General features: G+C 34.4%; 1 protein-coding gene and 1 pseudogene across 3 annotated transcripts in view; both read right to left on the bottom strand.

Annotated features, from left to right (window-relative positions):
* The window catches only part of USP25 (ubiquitin specific peptidase 25), a 187,841-nt gene that overhangs the window by 115,730 nt on the left and 51,873 nt on the right, over positions 1 to 20,238 (bottom strand). For all 3 annotated transcript variants that reach the window (XM_051984753.1, XM_051984754.1, XM_051984755.1), the window contains exons 4-5: positions 12,255 to 12,378; positions 746 to 908 (exon numbers count right to left, since the gene is read on the bottom strand). In XM_051984753.1, coding sequence (XP_051840713.1) covers positions 746 to 908; positions 12,255 to 12,378 — 287 coding nt within the window. The remainder of the gene's footprint in view (positions 1 to 745; positions 909 to 12,254; positions 12,379 to 20,238) is intronic.
* On the bottom strand, positions 7,540 to 11,476 carry LOC127553367 (protein C1orf43 homolog; annotated as a pseudogene).

The raw sequence follows: 20,238 nt of genomic DNA, 5'->3' as shown, positions 1-20,238 counted from the left end.
GCATTCAGCAATACAGTATCAGTTATTTGCTAAAAAGACTAGCAAAAAATGGATAAACCTTTTAGCCAAAGCAAATAATATACAAGTAAGAAAATTAACAAAAAACAAAAAGCTAAAATCACAACATTAAAAAATGTCAAAACTTACTTACAATGCAGAAGTTATAAACCAACAAAAACGAGTTTTTAAAAAGAGGCTTATCTATAGTATTATCAAATATAGAAAATACATAAATAGATTATCTTGATAATCTAGTCTCACAAAAGGAAACCAAACTTGCTAGAAAGGTATTACCAGAAGGGGAAAAAATTCAGATCCAGATAGATTATAGGAGAATCGTATCTTTTAAAGAATGATTGATACTAATATTTTTAAGTTTATAAAAATTAAGAAAAAAGCATCCTATCAAATTTCTTTTATGGAATTAATATAGTCCTAATAGTAACACTATATAAGGACAAAGCAAAGAAGAACTAGTTAACAGCAATTCAAAATTTTAAAATAAAAATGTGTTAAACATAATACATAAAATAATTTATTGTTATAACAAGGATGCAAGGAAAGTTCAACATTTGGAAAGTAATCAATAAAATAAAAAAAATTAAGAATAACATAATAATAATAACATAAAATACATTTATTTATATATGTACAAACAAATAATTGAAACATAATAAATAAGAAACATAAAAGGTCTACCTAAATTTCTTCTTAATTGAAATACAATGTGAATAAAGACTCTTACCTGAATGACAGCACTAAACCAGCACGTATTTCCAACATTCTTTAGCCCAACTGGGCAATTGTCCTGTCTTTTCCTATCATAAGGGTTTGGAGAATCACTCCACACTTCTGTATGCGTCCTCTTTAAACTTGCTTTATTTTCTGCTATGCTGGCTTCAAGGACTCTTAGAAAGTCAATAAAAAGAAAGAGAAAAATGTTACTATGTTATTTAATACAAAAATGTTATAAGATATGCATTTGAATTTTTTTTTTTAAAATCTTTTTCAGTAAACCTAATCAAAAAAACTAATGCTTATTATAATATATTTTGAAAAGAGGTTTACATAGAAAATATCTTCCTTGAATGGCATCATGATGGCAATCATGAAAGTTTAAGTAAAACTTGAATGTTCTGACAACATATATTTCTAAATTTGTCTATAAAAAGGAAATTTCAAATACCTAAGTAGATGAAAAAGAATACAGTTAAGTAAGCATTGTAGATATTAAAACATCTCAGTTTTAGTCATAATTTTGACACTAGTAGATCTATAACCTTAAATAACTGACCTCACCCTGCTGGGTTTTCTTGCCTTCATCCATATATTGCAAGGTTTAGAGTGGATCTAATTTCAAATGATTCTGCCACTTATTACTAAGGCAACCTTGGGCAAGATATTCAACTTCTCTGGGTCTGTTTTCTCATATGAAAAATGTGAAAGATAACTCTTCTTTTCAGCTCTATGAGCCTATAATTAGAGGATCTCGGGTTCCGTCTAGCTCTAAAATTCTAAGACACCTAAATGAAGAAAAAATAAATATAGCAATGTGCAAATTACTTGGGACAAAATAAAATAGATTTATTGACATCTTTAATAAGTCATAACTTTTTAAATCTTTAAAAACATTAATAGGCAAGATGTTCTCTTTTCACTGCAATTACTTGCTTTACACAATCTGGTACTGAATTCACAAGGTTTAGACACATTTTCCTTAATTCTCTATCATGAAATCACACTTTTATCATATTGGAAATTAGAGACATAACTTTGACAACCTATTTTCCCAAACTTAACCTTAATTATAGCACCTAGATTTCCCAAACGTCTACATCAGATAAGTTCCTGTAAAGTATGGACTAGATTCCTAGAGGGCTTCAGGGTTGGCCAGAGTTAGGGAAAATTAAAGTCCTTGGTCTTTAGGGGGAGAAGTGAAGGAGACAAACTGCCAGGAGACTTGCCAAAGATCTTTCCTGGATCCTGGACTCCTGAGTCCAGCCTCTCTTTTCTCCTCCTCATGCTCCAGCCAAGTGACTCTCTGTTCCTTTTCTCTCTGCCCTCCAATCCTTGACTATGATTATCTTAATGCCAAACATTCAGCAAGCACTCAACAGTGAGAAGAGCCATTTATCCAAACATATGCTAATAGAGTCATTGTCTCACATCGAATAGGTAATTAGCCTTAAGTGCTTGGGTAGTCTGATTCAAGCATATCTTTTTGGAGTTTCAGCCCTCTATAAGGTCCCAGGCCACTGAAATATATTTTCCTCCATATTTTTGGATAAATTTGACATTCTGTGATATGTCACTAGAAAAGGCTATTTGACAATATTTTAACTTCATTTTTGAATTTCTATAATGCCAGAAAAATTTTGCTTATGATCACAATAAAAACATCAGAATTTAATGATCCCTCAATAGATGCAATGTAATTTAAAAATTCCTAAAACATATTCATGGTGGAGATAAGCAAAAACAGATATTTTATAGTTTGATGAAAATGCTGAGTCAAATAGACTCACCTAGAGTCCTTTTGATAAGTTTTGGTACAGCTTGTGGTATAGTTTTAGTATTTCCTTTTCCTACCTAACAATATCCCAGTTTTGTAGCTATGACAAGCATGTTTTCTTCATTGTAAGAAGAGTTAGCAGCTACTTTTTTTTTCAAGTACCTTTTCAACTGTTCTTGTAACTTTAAGAAACCTATGCCACATTAAAAAGGAATCAACAACTCTTATATAGCTCCTTTATAGTTTTTAATGCCTTTGCTTTTTGTTGGAGAATTAATTGGGGTGTTTTATAGTAAAAATTCATTAGTCTCAGGTGTTGATTTTTTACTTTTAACCATACTGTGTGTGTTTCAATGCTTCATGTTTTATAGTTATCTTGACTGATCCTTGAAATGCTTAACTTCCCCTCTGAACGAGATGAGGTGAGATCTTTCAAGACAGTTGTGAAAATCGAGTTGTAAGGCTTCATCTACTTCAGAGTTTGGGTAGGCCTGAAGGACTTTGAAGACTGAGTCAAAGACATACCTAAGTCCCCTTCCTGCTATCTTCCCATGACATCAGCTTCTCCCTATTTCAGTCAAATATGGGCCACTATGTACTTATTGGTCAAGTTCAATTTCTTGGGTAGTTCCCACATTTAGAATGTAAGATCCTCAGCCAATAAGGATGAAGGTCAGTGGTGGAAGGGGGTATTTGCATTAGGGATTAAAAGTGTTGACCCTGCCCCTTACAGTGCTTCCTCCCTTCGCCTGTCTGCTCGATGGGTAGGACGCCCTTCTCGAGAGAATGTATAATAAACTTTGCTTTGCTTCTAGAGATCTCTCCAGCTTTTTTATTAAAATGGTGATCCCTCATCATTTCTGAACCACACATCTCTTACACCTACTCCAAGATCTTTAATAGACAATGAAATGTGCTCTTTAAGAGCTACAAGTTTTGAAGGTAAAAATCTGTCCTTAAAAACATGACAGAAATGAAACATGGCATGAAATTCACTGCTCAGTTAGTAAAAAACAAATGTTGGGTAAATTAACCAATTTGTCTTATCTGAGTCAACATGATATCTTCATCTTCCAAGTGAAATGTTAACAAAAGTATATGCTTGTGATCATTACCTGATCACAAAGTGAAATCACATAAAAATCATTGTTCAAATAATGGTAATATTTCTGTAATTAAAGCATATTATTTATGAAAGAGACATCTGCAAGTCACAGATGCATTTATCAGGAATAAAACTCATCAGATTACTTTTGGGTGACTCATATAATATACCAACCACACAAAGTACATGTGATTAGCATTCTTTAATAATTTGAGTACTCACTCCCATGTAGCATCTTAAATATTTGATTTTAATTTATGATATAGCTTCTTGTATGTTTTAAAGAGAAAAAAAAACATCCCTTCATAACTAACATTTTCATAACATAACATAACTGAACTATTCTAAAATATATATCAATTATAATTTTGCTTTATTCAATTTAGGAGATAACCTTGGACTCACTAGCAAACTAATAAATCCTTCCTACAGACTAGAAATTTCCATTACAATAAAAATGTAAATATATGTTCACCTACAGATAATCTAAGGTTATCTAAAACCACCATTAGTTCTCCTAAGTATTTTTAATTTCTTCACAATATACTTGAATTTTGGAAATAAAAGCTTTTTAAGAAGATAAATATAGAGTGCAACCAGAAAATATGGATTTCTAATTCCATTTTTGGTCTATTATTTATTCTATTTCATTTATTTGAAAAAAATCTATACTTTCATTTTAATTTTTAAAACTAAAGTAACACATCAAAGCTATGTGTTTATAATCTACACAATTAGCATTTCAAGGGACAACCTTAGCTAAGAAGGTAGCTAGCAACATAAAAAGTACTTTGTAGTGACTTTTATTACATGTTGAAACTCACAGCTCCTCCCTATGGGAGCAAATATCTAAATTCATGGTGGAAGTCAATGGGAGAGTATAACTGAATAGATATTTATTTCTGTATCCACTTACCAAAACTATGCCTCTTGATGGAAATGAAGTCACTACACATTGTAGAGTAAATTTGTGGGGAAATGATTGACATTGGACTGACTTGTTTGATTAAATTGTCATTTTTTAAAAATCTTTTAATGATTATCTTAAGCACAAATAAAATTTTGTTTAAAAAAAAGAAAGTGTATTTTATTATTGTATTTTTATTAGTGCTTTAATCAATTAAAAGATAGGGAAAAATTAAGATACTCATTGAATCTTAAATCTTAAAAGTTTGAGGTCACCTAATTCAAGCCATAGCTGAATAAATATCTCTTTTACATTATACCTAAACAAGCAGTCTTTCAGTCATTGTTAAAGACCTTCAGTGAAAAAATCTACCACTCTTGTTTGACAGCCCATTCCACTTGTAGGTAGGTAGTATATGTCAAGTAGTTCTTTCTTTTATCAAAATCTGTATTGGTCTCTTTGCTACTTTACTGATTGCTCTTAGTTCTGCCTCCTGAAGGCAATAAGCTTTTCTTTGGCTCCATTTCCCTATTTTCTTTTTCATTTCAGTGCTTCTTCTACTAAAGATAAAGTGTTTTTATATTCCTTCATATCTGGAAAATATGGAAGTTATAAAGATCTTGAGAAGGATAAAAGGATTTCATTTCTCATATTCTTATGAAGGAGCCCATGGGGTTAGAGGAGGCAGGTTGACAGGGACTAGTATAGATTATTTTCTGATGAGTTGAGGGTAAAAAAAGACCTACTGACATAGAGTGAGAGCCCTTTAGATCTAGATGATGTTCCAAGACTGCCTAATCATACCTTACTAATGATACTGTAAGAAAGGCAGTAAGACTGGAGATGTTTACTTGAGCTAAGTGTTATTGTGTCCTTGGTGAATATCCTTTTTACATTCTGGCTAATTAAACCTGTTTTTAACATCCTTCAAGTATCTCATTTTATTCTAATACCAGACCTTCAATTGGGGGCTTGAGTCAGATCTTTCCAACATAATACAACAGCATACTATCATGCAATTAAATCACTAGTCAGAACAAGTTGTAATGAGGCAAAGATCATGAGGTTAATTTTCATATGAATGATATTTCTAAACTTAGAGAGCTATCTTGTAAATGAATACTGTTTGCCTTAAAGGACCTACCATATTTTTCTACTTTTGAAAAAAATCAAAGAAAATAGGTTAGTATACCATTCTCTCTCTGCCATCCCCTCCTCCCCCCAATACATATATGTAACTCAAGACAGCTGGGAAGCAGGGCAACTTCTCCCTCCTTGCTTTCTCTTCAAAATCCTCGGCCACTGAGGATAAGCTGCCAGGCCTCCCTCCAACCTTTCCCCTTGCTCCTAGTTCCCCATAGAGCATCATGACTGCTTATAGCACTTTGATTACCTGTGAGTCACTACATCTAATTCCTCCTCTGAGATTAAGGATTGCCCACCTTACCACTGTGTCTTAAATCTTTTAGGCCTTATTATCTTCTCTGCCACAACATGCTCCAAACAATCAGGCATAATCATATAACCCGATTTACCTTAAAATCCTGCTATCCAATGGCTTCCGCTGCTACCTTAAGAATTCTGAGTTTTCCCATCTGCCCTGTAGCTGAATTTTCTCCAAATTAGAATATAAACAAATTTTTTGGGAAGAGATATCCTTTTGCTTCTTTTGTTTGTATTTCCAGTACTTAGCACACTGCTTGATATATGGCAAGCACTTAATAAACACTTTTCATTCATTCATATCCATTTTAAATATACACAGTGTTATAAATGCTATAGCTAAATCCAAAGGCAGACTGCTCATATTTGATGATCATTCACACAAGTTAGATACTAATCCCACTAAAGTTGGAGCTAATGTTCTAATCTTTATGTTGGAGCTTGAAAGCATAATTACATGGATTCTGTCAGGAAGCAACTAACTTTCTTGTAATCCAGCTCTAGTGCTCTATTCTCCCCATTGTGCTCTTTGCCATCTAACATATTACCATAGTTATATTCTTGTGTTCTCTATTTCAAGTAGGAGGAAAGGAACACTCCAAGACAGAAAAAGTTCATTATCTATATATAGAAAGTATTTCCTAGAATTTATGGATGGAATACTGCCTTCATGATTCTTTTTCAGCATTAGCAAAAGCAACATTTATTAATATTTATTAAGTGCCAGGAATTATGCTAATTCCTGAAGAAAGAAAGGCAAAAATGTAATTCCTGCCCTCAAGGAGCTCACATTCTAAAAGAGGAAATAACATGGAAACAACTATGTACATACAAGGTGTAAACAAAATAAATGGGTGGTCAGCTGAAAGAGAAGGAAAAGCCTCTTTTGTGGAATTTGAGCTGAGGCTTATAAGAAATCAGTTAAGTCAATTGAGAGGACATTCAAATGTGATAAATTTACTATTCCTCTTCCCTAAGGATTGTTATTTTTGAAATAATTCTAGCTATATGACAATTCAAGAAAAAAATGGATTACTACATATTCACTAAGTAGTCACTTTTATAAGGTAGATAAAAGCAAAGTGTGGCTTTATAGTAAAAATACAATAGCTTTGCTGATAGCTTTAAAAAGAACAATAAAATATTAGAATATATTATAATAATTCAAAATACTACTCATGTATCTATATTAGATAAATAGGTTAGAGCACTGAGTCAATGAAGCCAAGTTGCCAGGTAAACTTCACATAGAGGAATAAAATGTTTCAGGATCCCAAACTATAGAATTGACCCCAATCTTACAAAAGTATACTATGTATCCCAATAGGGACAAGGCAAAATAGATGACTTAGCACAAACTTATTCCTACTAGAATGAATGTTCAGATACTAGTGAATCAATGTATCTTTATATACATAAATTATACTTATGTGGAGAAACTCGAGTAATTTTAAATTTAGGGTAATTTTAAAGTTGCTAATTTCTAGATAGGGTAATTTTATAGTTGTTCTAGATAATGAAAATAAATGAAGAAAGGATTGAATGAATAAATGAAAAAGCATTTTTAAATTTTTACTGCAGTTTTATTACCCAGTTTATAAAGTTAGATTGGTGTATATCGTAACAGTTCTCTTTAATTGTATTGATATATAGTATACCCTCAGAGAAGAGAAAGACTACACTATACACAATACAAATCTCATCAGAGTTTAGTTTAAGTACAATATTAGTTCTAGCCTGCTCTTTGATAATGGCAGCCAGTTCACTTAGTGCTTCCTGATAGTGTAGATATTTGGTATGGCCAAAGACATCAAGTTTCCTATCAAGCTGTCTCATGGTCATCAAGCAGGATATCAATGAGGACACCCATAAAGGGAATACTTATGTTATGAAATCAGCAGATGAGAGCATAAGTTCTTGACCATCAGGGAACAAGGATGCCAGTCTTCTAAATGAAGATATGAATGGCTTCCAATCCTTTCATCCTGTGTAGGTAGCTGTAACAATGTAGTGTATCCAGCTGCAAAAGTCTGGCATCTTCTCTTTAAAAGTTGGGGCTCATTGTTCACCTCTTAGACTTTGGATAACCAGATGTTAATGTATTCCTTTAGGGCATTAGGAGCATTATGTCTCACAGAAACAGAAGGCCTCTTTGAGACTTTACAGCAAAATGAATAATCTGCCTTTTCTTAAAAATGAAAAATCAAACTCCTATAAGGACATCAACAACATGACATTCACTCCACAAAACCAGTTACCACTGGATACCAAGGCCTCTCTCTAGCTTTGTTAAATTGGGCACTGCAGCAGTGTTGGCCACAGAACTCCCTCGAATTGCCTTTCTATTTCCTCATTTGGGAAGCCAAAGATGAGCTCAATGAGAAAACATGGCGGGGGGGGGGGGGGGGGGGGGGGAGGGGGAGGGACTAGAAAAAGCATTTATTAAAAGCTATGTGCCAAAAGCACTAAGGAAAAAGATAAAAAATGGGAACTATTCCTGAAATCCTGGAACTCATATCCTAATAGTAGAATACTTCGAAGAGGATTCAGCTATGGGGTAGATGAAAGTCTTTAGAGTTCAGTAGCAGAAAAATAATGACTCATCTTTAATGTCACTTCCATTAATTAAAAAAATCCTTTTCTGATGTTGAACCATTGGTGGTAACAATTTTGGGGCCAACTTTCTTTTCTGGGTCTTAAGAGGATTTGATTCACTTAGTATACAACGGGGTTTTCCTGCTCCTTAATGGTAGTTAAATCAATTGGTGGTACTGATTGTGATAGAGTCCGGAAGGAGACTTCTGTGAGGAGACTATAGTCAAGATGGCAACTGCAGTAAATTCACTTGGCAGATTCCTAGACTACTTCCTGTTTCTGCCTTAGGACAATTTGCTTTTAGCCTATCTACCTATTATAATTGTTTAGAAAACCAAACTCTTTGAAGCATTATAAACACAGCAAGTTATACTAACTCTTCATTTTAAACCAAGTGGCTTCATTTTTTAAAAGTTTTGAGACCTCTCTCTTCATTGTAGATATGAATCACTATGGACAAGGAATATCACATATTTGCTTACAGAGGACAGGTATATTAATTGATTTTATTGAAATATATTTTTCTTCTTTTTCAATCTTTGTTACACTGGAAACTGAGTGGATGCCCATCAGATGGGGAATGGCTGAATAAGTTATGGTATATGAATGTTACAGAGTATTACTGTTCTATAAGAAAAGATTAACAGGATAATTCCAGAGAGGCCTGGAGAGACTTACATGAACTGATGCTATGTGAAGTGAGTAGAACCAAGAAAATATTGTACACACACACACACACACACAAACACACACAAAATATGCAACAACCAATTTGGATGGATGTGACTCTTTTCAATGAGATGATAAGGCCAATTCCAATAGACTTAGATAAAGAAAGCCATCTACATCCAGAGAGAAGGCTGTGGACTGCAGTGTGGATCACCACATAGTATTTTCACTTTTTTTGTTGTTTGCATTCTGTTTTCTTTCTCATTTTTTTCCTTTTTTGATCTGATTTTTCTTGTGCAGCATGATAATTGTGAACATATGTATAGAAGAAATGAACATGTTTAACATATATTGATTATTTTTTTTTTGTCTAGGGGAGGTGGTGGGGGAAGGGAGAAAAAATTTGGAACAAAGTTTTGCAAGAGTGACTGTTAAAAACTATCTTTGCATATATTTTGAAAATAAAAAGTTATATTTAAAAAATAATCTTTGTTACAAAGAAAGGCTTGCTTTCAATAATGAAAATGAAATGGCATCAATAAAAAATTTTTAAGTTAAGAAAAATATCATAAATCAAATAAAATAAGCCCTTTTGGGAGAAAAGAAAGGTTTATGATCTTGAGGACTGACATTAGCATTATATTTTCAGGATTGAGGTTGCTGGTTAATTTAATATTATAGATTAGAAGCTTTAAAAATAATTTTTATCAGGCACTTCAATACACTGATGTTTTGTGTACATCTCTTCTAAATTGTGTACATGTACTATTATATAGACACCTATTTATATATAATGACTCAATGGAGATAGCCCTTGGTCAGAAGTCAGGAAGATCTGAATTCAGATTTAGCCTCATACATTCACTAGTTGTATGACGCTGAGCTAGTCACTTAACCTCTGTTTGTCTTAATCCACTGGAAAAGGAAATGGCAAATCATTCTAGTATAAACTCCAAACAGGGCCATGAAGAAAACATGATAGAAAAAGTGAACAATAACTACTACTATATAATGATATCTTATGAAATTATACAAAATTAGAAATTAAAAAAAGAAAGTATGATAAAGATCAAATAATATTTGATCCTAGAGTCAATAAGGAAGTTTGATTAGAAAAATGACTTTGTTAGACCCACACTTTAGAAAAGTCATTTCTAGCTGGGTATATTTGAATAGTGAGAGACTTGAAGCAAAGAAATCAATTAGAAGGTTATTACAATAGTCCAGCAGAGGTGAGTAAATGGAGAAGGGAACTGATGTTAGAAATGTAGAAGTAGAAATGACTGACAAGATTTGGGAACTACTTAGAAATGTGGGATTCAAGAAACTGAGGATTCAAGGATAAAGTAAAGGTTGAGTATCTGGATAAGAATCATAGTAGACTAAAATAAAAAATTATGAAATTCAGAAAAAAGGATGGGTTTGGGAGAATAGGTAAGGAGAGTTCTATTTTAGACATGTTGAATTTAAGATGCCTATTAGATAATATCCAGTTCAAAATTGCTAATAGGTTCTTTGTAACATGGGACAGGAACTAGAAAGAAAGATTAGTCAAGTAACCAATAAGCATTTATATATGGCTATATATTGGAGTTATCAAAAAAAAGACAAAAATAAAATCTCTGCTACTAAAGGAGCTTGCATTTTAATATGAGCAAAAGAATATAAATAACCATGTACATACAAAACATACAGAAAATATGAGAAAGGTAATCTTAAAGGAAAGAGAAGTAATAATATGGGGGTAGGGAAGGAGGCAGGGATTGAGAATCACCAGAAAAAGTCTTCAACAGTAGAATGGGATTTGAACTGAGTTTTTAATCTTGAAAGAAGGCAGGGAAACTAAGAGTTAGAAATGAAAGGGAAGGAATTGTGGGCATGAAAATCACCAATACAAAAGCACACAGTGAGCAGATAGAGAGTTGGGTGTGGGAAACAGCAAGTACTCAAATGCAAATATAGCTAGGCTGAAAAAAATTCAGAGAAAGGAGTAAAATATAAAAAGACTGAAAAGGTAGAAAGGGAACAGGCTATAAAGGACTTTAATGGCCAAACGAAAACTATTTATTTAATCTTGAGTACACCTGACCTAAATTAAAATGTAGTTAGGAAATGTTTACCCAAAACAAAACAAACAAACCAAACACATGGATAACGTTTATTTGTGGCTTTCTAAGTCAATATGGGTCCAAAGATCAATTTCTGACATTACTGTTCTAGGTAACTGAGGTACCTTATTTTCCATGTTGGTACTAATAGTTTCCAAATATTCATGATAAAATAAAATTTTCATTTGAGAAAAGAGTGTATTGCATAAAGTGGGCACTCAATAATAAGTAATTGAATGGCTGATTCTGAGAGGTCAAGATCTTACCATTAGAAACATCATTACAAATATCAGTTATCACTGTTCACTCTTGGATTTATGAAAAAAGGAAATTGATTACACTAATTCCTTGATTTTAAAAATATTTTCTTTTAAATATCTGTACTTGACCCACTTATTTTAAAAATATTTACATGAATTTATAAATGGAGAGTTTTTTTTAAGGAAACTGCAAATCTTCTAGAAGTCCTGCTCACAGATGAACGAAATATAAAACCTTAACAACAGATCTTAAGATAGGTATATAACCAATCAGCTTTCAAGCAGTCTTGGAAAGGAAAATAAAATATGGTTTTCTTTAACAGATATAGATATAAACACTTGAACAGAACCAATAATTTTACTTCCAAAATTCTAAAAACAAACAAAAATCTAAGCTAGCTTTTGCTCAATTAATATGTTTTCAAACATGGTCTAATACCAGATAGATTTTTTTTCTTCGTTACAGAATAAAGAACAATTCAGAAGCAAACAGGCTAATTTTAAAATGCAGTATTGTTTACAATTAGAGTAGATATGTGATTCTCTACTGGGGAATTTGTTATTCTCTGTTAATTTATAAAAATTAATTAAAGCAAGTTCTATTTCTCTTATATGTACTTTAAAAATATCTGTTTTATATAAGTTGTATTTTTACCTGCTAATAGCTTGCTCCTCATCAGTAATTCCAGTCTCCCTGAATGCCCTGTTTGATTCTTCCAAACTCAAGGCAATTGCTCTCTGAAGATCATCTTTATCATCTCCAGTGAGATCAATCACATCTGAAAAGCAAAACTATCTTTCTCAAAATTAAAAGTAAAACAAGATGAAAGGAGATTCTTACATAGAAATTAGTCTAAATGTAAATTATAAACTAAAGCACACACCTTAAATTCCCTAATTATTATATATGACCCACATATTGTTTAACAGGCATAACTTCTAAATTATACATGGAAACTTAAAGTTAGACTTATGTCATAAACATTATTACCTTTCTCTAATTTCTGAGATCCCTATGGCAGAAAAGTCACTTGATTACAATATGTAAAACTTGACTAATTCCTTTTTGTTACCCCCAAAAATTGGGAATACAAATAGGAGGACAATTATTCAACTGATATAGCTCTTTTTGGTAGTAAAAAAAAAAAGTATATCAAAGCACTTATATTTTCATATATGTCTTTTCTAAGATGTTTTAACACTTAGAAAAAAATTACAGTTCAAATCCTTTGATATCCTTTGGTATCAATATTGAGTACTTATTTTAAGGAACTTTATTATATTAAAGCTCAATTCCACCATCTCAATTGTTATATAGCAAAACTAGAATAAATTAAATATTGGATACTAAATGATATTTTTGTAAAATTTACAGGATATAACATATATTTAATGTACAAATTTACATAGAAAGATTTAACAGGCAGATTTAAACAAAATCAAAATGCTACTCTCTTCTCTATCATCTTTCTGGTTCCCTTTATAACAAACATAAAATTTTTAAGTATTAAGCATTTCCTCCATCCATATCATAGGCACTTGGGGATGCACATATCCTGAACAAAGTAAAAAACAGCAAGAGAAAGTTACTTAAATTTCCCTGAGGAAAATGAACAATCATTCTTTTGACTACACTGCTATACTTTGTTCAAGTTGCACTCAGCCACAGTGAACAAAATACTTGAAAGGATCACAGAATCTTGAGAAGTTGTGGTCATCCAACCTTCATTTAAAGAACTCTTGTGAGAGGGAACTCTCCACTTTCTAAGGAAACAACCCATTTTTAACTGTTCTGATTACTTTAAAGATAATGTGAATATTTAACCAAATCCTGACTTTCTCATATCCACACATCCAGCCTAGGACTACTCTCCAAAGGCAAGCAAGAACAAGAAATCTAATCCCAACTCAACACATATGATCACCTTTCAAATATGGGAAGACTTAAGTCTTTTCCAGGCAAAAAGCAAACCCAATTTGTTCACCTGCCTGAGTTTTGGTATCATTCACCATCTTAATTCAACTCCTCTGGACAAGGTTCACCTTGTCATTTCAATTCAGTTAAACATTTATATAAAATAAAATGCTCCTTGCCTTTAAGGACTTTACCTTTGTGAATATACACCCGAAATTAATTTCTCTGTCTTCCCTGAATTACCCTAATCCATAGAATTGGAAGGAAGGATGGAGGACCTAAAAATTAAATGAATCAATCAGTATTTGATCGGATCCTTGCTCAGCCTTGACATACCAATGGTTCTTTGTATCTGCTCTACTTTGAGTGTACTGTTGAACTAACCTACTTCAGAACTGACTAGAACTGGCTGAAATTTGTCCTGTGGTTTACAATTCCCCCTCCCCATTTTATGATAAACAAGAACATCCTTCTTCTAGTTTTGAAAAATTCCTAGAAGGAGCTGTCCCATCTTGTCTCTCTATAATCCAATTTCACTGAAACCCATAAACATTTCAGGCTTTGCCTCCAGAACCAGGCTCCTCTATAATCTGTGTAGAGGGTTCCTAGAATTCATGTCTTTACTTTCTCTTCTTGCTATTCCACCTGGTTATCATTTCAAACTCCAGTCCGTATTTCTTGGTGGTAGCAGTGGGATCTGACAAGATGAAGTAGTAAAATTAAATGGACAGAGATTTCTGATGTGGGGCTATGCATCAGCATGGATCTGTGTCTCCCACCTGTCTCTGATCTCTGTCTGAAGTGGTACTCACCATTCCATTCAGATCCTGAACTTTCATCTTTTTCAGTTGAGTTTATTTTTATAAGAGAAATATTTGGTGCCCCACAGAAAAAGGAAAGGAAAGATCTTCTTCTCTGGGAGAGCTCTCAGGTAATTTCTCTGATCGTTTTGAGTACCCCTAGTAAACCAAAGTTGACAGATTCTTTGGTCACAACAATTCCTTTTGTGTTCTGGCTAGATGTACTGGAGCAGTTTGTTCCCCTTTGGTATAAGTTCCTAATACCAATGGACTTTAAATCATTCAAAAATGATGCCCCTCCTGTAAGGGGGTGACAGCAAGCCACATATCATTACTGCATGGCTCCCAAACTTGCAGGTATCTAACTGGCAGAAATGATCCCCTATTACTACAGGCAATATGGGGAATTTTTGATCAGGACAGGATAAATTATTTTAAGAAATGTCTCAAAAATACAGAAGGTTAATTATCTAGAGTGGAATGCTTCTAATAAGTGATATTTGAGACCACGAAGCAAAAAGGTGAGAGTAATCTAGTTTCTATTAAGGAAACTCTCAGCAAAATGAATTTAGGGAAGGGAAGGAGGAAGGGGGAGAAGGAGAAAGAGAGAGAAAGACAGAGGCAGAGACATAGAGAGAATTGAAAAAAGTATTTAAAGACTTATGGGTTTGCCAGATGGTAGAGCCCCTCTCAAAAACATTTACCCTCCTTTCTCCAGGAGGGAGAAGAAGCTCATTAAAAGTATATCCCATTTTTTTTTTTTAAACTCAAAGAAAGAACCTGGATCTGACAAATCCTGCATATTTCAAGGAGGAACTTTGGTCATAAAGAAAATTTTCCCAAATCTGAGAAGACCCTATAGAATTTACTAAAGAACTCTAATCTATTTATAAACCTGATTTCCCTGACATTAGTCCAGTCCAAATCCTAGGAGGCCAGGAGAAGCTAAGCATTGGTTCAGAGTAGCTGATTGAAAAAAAAATGCTACTACAGATATTAAAAAGTCCACATCTTTTCAGGCTCACTTTCAGAAGGCAGAGGAAGTTGGCAAGGCTCTTTTGAATGCCATTCCTACAGCTTTTCTAAAGACTGTAGACTGGACAAAAATTGAAACCTGGCATCAATTTTACAACCATTACCTTTTCACTATTGATTCAAACTCTGGCTTAGAGCATAAGGAACCTTCCAAGTTCCTCAATTTTATTTCTCTTTTCACTGACAGTCTCTCCAAAAGATCTCAGTGACTTAATTAAAAGAAACATGTTAGACTGGCAAACTACAGACACATCAGTGTTACTGGATTCAGTTTCTAGATATCAATTTATTGAGAATAATTTTGTGACATGACAATAAATTTAAGTTGAAAAATAAAATTACGGCTTTCCATCTCAGCCAACTCCAGAGAGTATAAAAGAAGGATAACACCAAGAACTATCACATATATCTCCCACCCCACCTAGGAATTCTAATTCCCAATCCCTTAACTAGGTCTAAAAAGCCTGGACACTAGAAAAATGAATATGTTCTCTTGCAGTACAAGCTAAGGAAGGACCACATGAATTTCCTCCTTTCTGCCTCCCTCAGATCTCTGATACCTAGCCAGGACCTCCTCCTTTTTGTGATCACTCTGTCACCCTCCCCTAGTGGGTGTTGTTACAACAACAACAACAACAACAACAACAACAACAACAACAACAACAACAACAACTAATTGCAAAGGCTATTGACAAGACTTTGAAGACTGGAATGGGTTGGAAATGGAAATGGTAATTTTCTCATTGATCTCTACTTCCCCTATTGGCAATGTTTCCTTGACAGTCTACAATCACACCATTGAGGCCCTACTCAATATTAGGGCTGTTTTGTTCATCTTAACCCCACTAGGTTCCCCACATCCTTTCCTTAGCATAAACACTGGGTTTTGTAGTGTGCCTCTGGTCAGTACTGTTTCACCTCTGTTGTACTTTCATTTCTTTTGGGAAAGAGGGGAACTAATAGGTATGTACCTATTTCTGCTTGATCACAGCTTCTTCCTTGAAAATCTACCAGGCTACCAATCGAATTTGCCTTCAGAAAGATAGAATTTCTCTTCCATCCTGTAACTCTTTCTCTCTCATACTTAACTTTCTATTTTCTCATGGTCAAGGTTTCCTTTGCTGAGTCTTCATGCTTGAAGCAGGTCTTCAAGTCCCTCTGGGCCATCTCTATCACAGACATCAGACATGTCCATGGTGTCTCCCCAAATGTAATCCATATAAAACTCCTCAATCTTTATCTTGTATCTGCCAAGACACTCCAATCTGTAAAGCTATTGAAGGGTTCATTCTTTTATAAGTGGCTATCTAGCCTTGTTTCAGTCCTTGTAATACACCTGTTTTTCCTTACAGGAAACCCTGTGACCATGGATGGAAGTTAGTTCAGAATCTCTATGTTGTTAATTTTGGCTAATTTCCAGAGTCCTGACCATTCCTAACCTCCACACTCATCTCATCAACATACTCATTGGCTCTCCCCACTTTACAGTTATAGACTTATTCAACAGGTCTTTTGGGGGTTTTCCTGTCACAGTTTCTATGGGAAGGGAATCAGCATACTTGGATCACTCTTCCCAAAAGATATCCAGAAAGCCCAACCTTCTTTTCACAAGTCCTTAAACTTGACCTAGTGGATCTTGTTTTTCCATGCAGTTGCACCCATCTACAATATGTTGATGATCTGCTGCTATAATTTCCTTCCAATGCTTGCATACAAGATTCTCTTTACTCTTGCTTGACTTTTACAGGCATACAGCTTCGAAGGAGAAGCTACAGTTTGTTTGAATGAAATTTTTCATTCACTACATTTCACTTAATAGTTTCCATTTGGATGATATTTGGATTCAGGTCATCATGAGAGTTTCCTGTCCCAGAACTAAATGCCAACTCTGTACCTCCTGTCACCTTCCTTTTTCCACACTAGTTAGGCCCCTTTAGAACCTCTTTAAAGATTCATCCTCTGACCCTATGGTAGAATCCCAGGCTGCTGTTAAACATTTGAAATTTGCTCTTCTCACTCCTCTTACCTTAGGACATCCCAATTTTAATCTTCCTTCTACCTCTTTGTGGTGGAGAGAGAGGGAAGAATACTATAAGATTAACTCTCACAAAAACATTGGAAGAATCTTTGTCTAGCTGCTTACTATAGCTATTTCCTGGACTCTCTAGCTAAGACGATTCCCTGGATATTTGTGACTAGTTATGATTGTTTCTGATCTATTAAAAAAGAAAAAAAAAAGACTTCTGAAATTTTATTGAATAATAGTTTTACTATACCTGCTCCACATAATATTTTGTGGAAGTTCTTCTCAATGCTCACCAATTCAGCATTTTTCCACTGGCCAACTCATGGGCCTGGAGCTTCTCCTGCTCATGTAGCCCAAGGTGATACTCCAATGCTACAAGAGTATCAATTCAGTCACTGTCTTACCCAAGCCTTCTGAAGGCCCTGATAGTGACTTCTCTAGACAATGTTCTTACCCCCAGAAATGATATCAGAAATCCTCTTGCTGGATGCTGATGTTTTCTAGTACACTGTTGGATCATGTTTGAAGAACTAGGAATATAATCTAGTTGCACAGTATGCCATTATTACCACCACTGAAGTCACTGAGGCCATTCCTTTCCAAAAGCCATGTCTACCAAGCAGGCTGAACTTGGGGTGGTAGCTAGAGTTTGCCTGCTTATTCCTGGATCCAGAGCCAATACACTGACAGCAGATATGCCTTTGGGGCTGTTCATGACTCTCGAATGCTTTGGAAACACAGGGGATTTCTGATTTCCTCTGAATGGCCCATAAGAGTATATTGCTTACCTACTGGTCTGTTTGCTTTTGCCAAAAGTTATTACTGTTATTAAGATTCCAGGGTATAGTAAAGATGACTCTGATCATAGCCATGGCAACTCTTTAATATTTTGTTTCCTTTGGATATTGAGTGGATGCCCATCAGTTGAGGAATAGCTGAATAAGTTATGAGATATGAATGAAATGGAAAATTACTCTTCTATAAGATATGATGAGCAAGCTGATTTCAAAAAAGCCTGGAAAGACTTACATGAACTAATGCTGAGTAAAGTGAGTAGAACCAATAAAACACGGCACATAGTAACAAGAAAATTATGTGATGATCAACTGTGAAGGACTTGGCTCTTTTCATCAATGAGATGACTACAGATAATTCCAAAAGACTTGTGATGAAGAGAGCCATCTGCATCCAGAAAGAGGATTATGGGGACTAAATGTGGATCAAAGCATAGTTTTTTCACCTTGTGGTTGCTTATTTGCTTGGTGTTTTTTTCTTCTTTTATTGTGATTTTTCTTGCATAGCATGATAAATATGGAAATATGTTTAGAAGAATCACACGTTTGACCTATTGTGGATTGTTTATTGTCTAGAGAAGGGGGGAACTTAGAGAAGGAGGGATAAAATTATCTTTACATGTATTTGGAAAAATTTTTAAATTATATAAGAAAAATATTTTGGTTTCCATAAGTGTTTCATAAAATATTTTATTGGGACTTCTTCATTAGCGTTTTGTTGACACACAAAGAAATTCTATGTTCTCTCTCATGCTTTGTTCTCACTCAAGATGCTATGTTATAGTCAGTCATTGGCAGGCTACAAAAGGAGGGATGCAGTAAGGATCTCTCCATTGGATTATGGAAAGGACCAAATTGTCTCAGTCCTATCTGATTCATTATCCTTTCCAATAATGGTACATTTATATTCAATTACTCACTGGGCGCCAGACAAGCTAATATCACTGGTCCACAAAGACTGTTGAGGAAAATTGCATCAGGTGGCTTTAATCCCTTATGCAATCTGTCCCACTTGTTTTAAATATAATGTGTCTAAACTGTTTAAGTCCCTGACTAGAAGCTTTTCTTTCCCCTCTTCTCCAGATGAAGTATGGCAAAATTGATCTAACTAAACTTTTCACCTCTAATGGTTATAAGTTTATTCCCATTAGGATTTGCATGTTTTTTTAATGGGTAAGAAATATTTCTTGTTAGACAAGCTACTGCAATGGCAGTTGCCAAATCCCTAGTTAAAAAGGTCATTCCTACTTGGGGAGTTCTCCCTGCAAAATCCAGTGACAAGGGCTACCCACTCCATATCCCATTTAATATTTTCTTGGCCTATAATTCAGTGCCTATTTTGTGCACATCACTTACAATCCTCAGACTAGTTAAAAGAGTATATGTAATCCTAAAAACTCAATTATCTTTGGCCTTGTTTAATCTATAGGCTCACTCCTTGGACAAGTTTCCTTATTTCCATATGAAATTATTATTTCCACCATTCTTACAAGAAGACTTTAATTGCCATTAAAGATACTTTCTTCTCCTATTATCAGGGCCCTTCAAAAATGATCAAGGAAATTCACTCAGTGTTAATCTGTGGGTCCTTGACCACTAAGCAGTTATTGCAACCAAGTGACTTGTTGGAATACACAGAAGAACTGTTGGATTACAAGGAAGCCACCTGATACCGGCTGTTGGAGATGCAACCCACACCTGCAGAATGGATCTCCTCTTATGAGAGGATGATACAAAGAGACTGAGGGGCAGTTGCTGTTCTCTAACTTCTCTGAGAGGCCGTTGCACTGTCTGACCTTTTTCCTTTTTTCTCTGCCTTCAATTTATTTCATTCCCAGTCTGCAACACCTGCCTTGCAACTCCTTCAGATGTTATGATCCACAACTGTGGAGGTTCTCGAAGAACTGACCTGTCCCTTAACAATTCCCCGTTTTTTGTTTTTTGCTGTTATTTTTTCCCCCACAGCATGGTCTGCACACTGAGGAATGCAAGCAGCACTATCACCTCTGGATGGTTGTAGCAGGTATTGATCGAGGCAAACTTTCAAATGGAGACAAGGACTATAGTCA

Source organism: Antechinus flavipes, chromosome 3 (assembly GCF_016432865.1).
Source record: "Antechinus flavipes isolate AdamAnt ecotype Samford, QLD, Australia chromosome 3, AdamAnt_v2, whole genome shotgun sequence".
NCBI classification, from domain to species: Eukaryota; Metazoa; Chordata; class Mammalia; order Dasyuromorphia; family Dasyuridae; genus Antechinus; species Antechinus flavipes.
The sequence above is the reverse complement of the archived record's forward strand: the minus strand, read 5'-3'. Positions and strand labels throughout refer to the sequence as shown.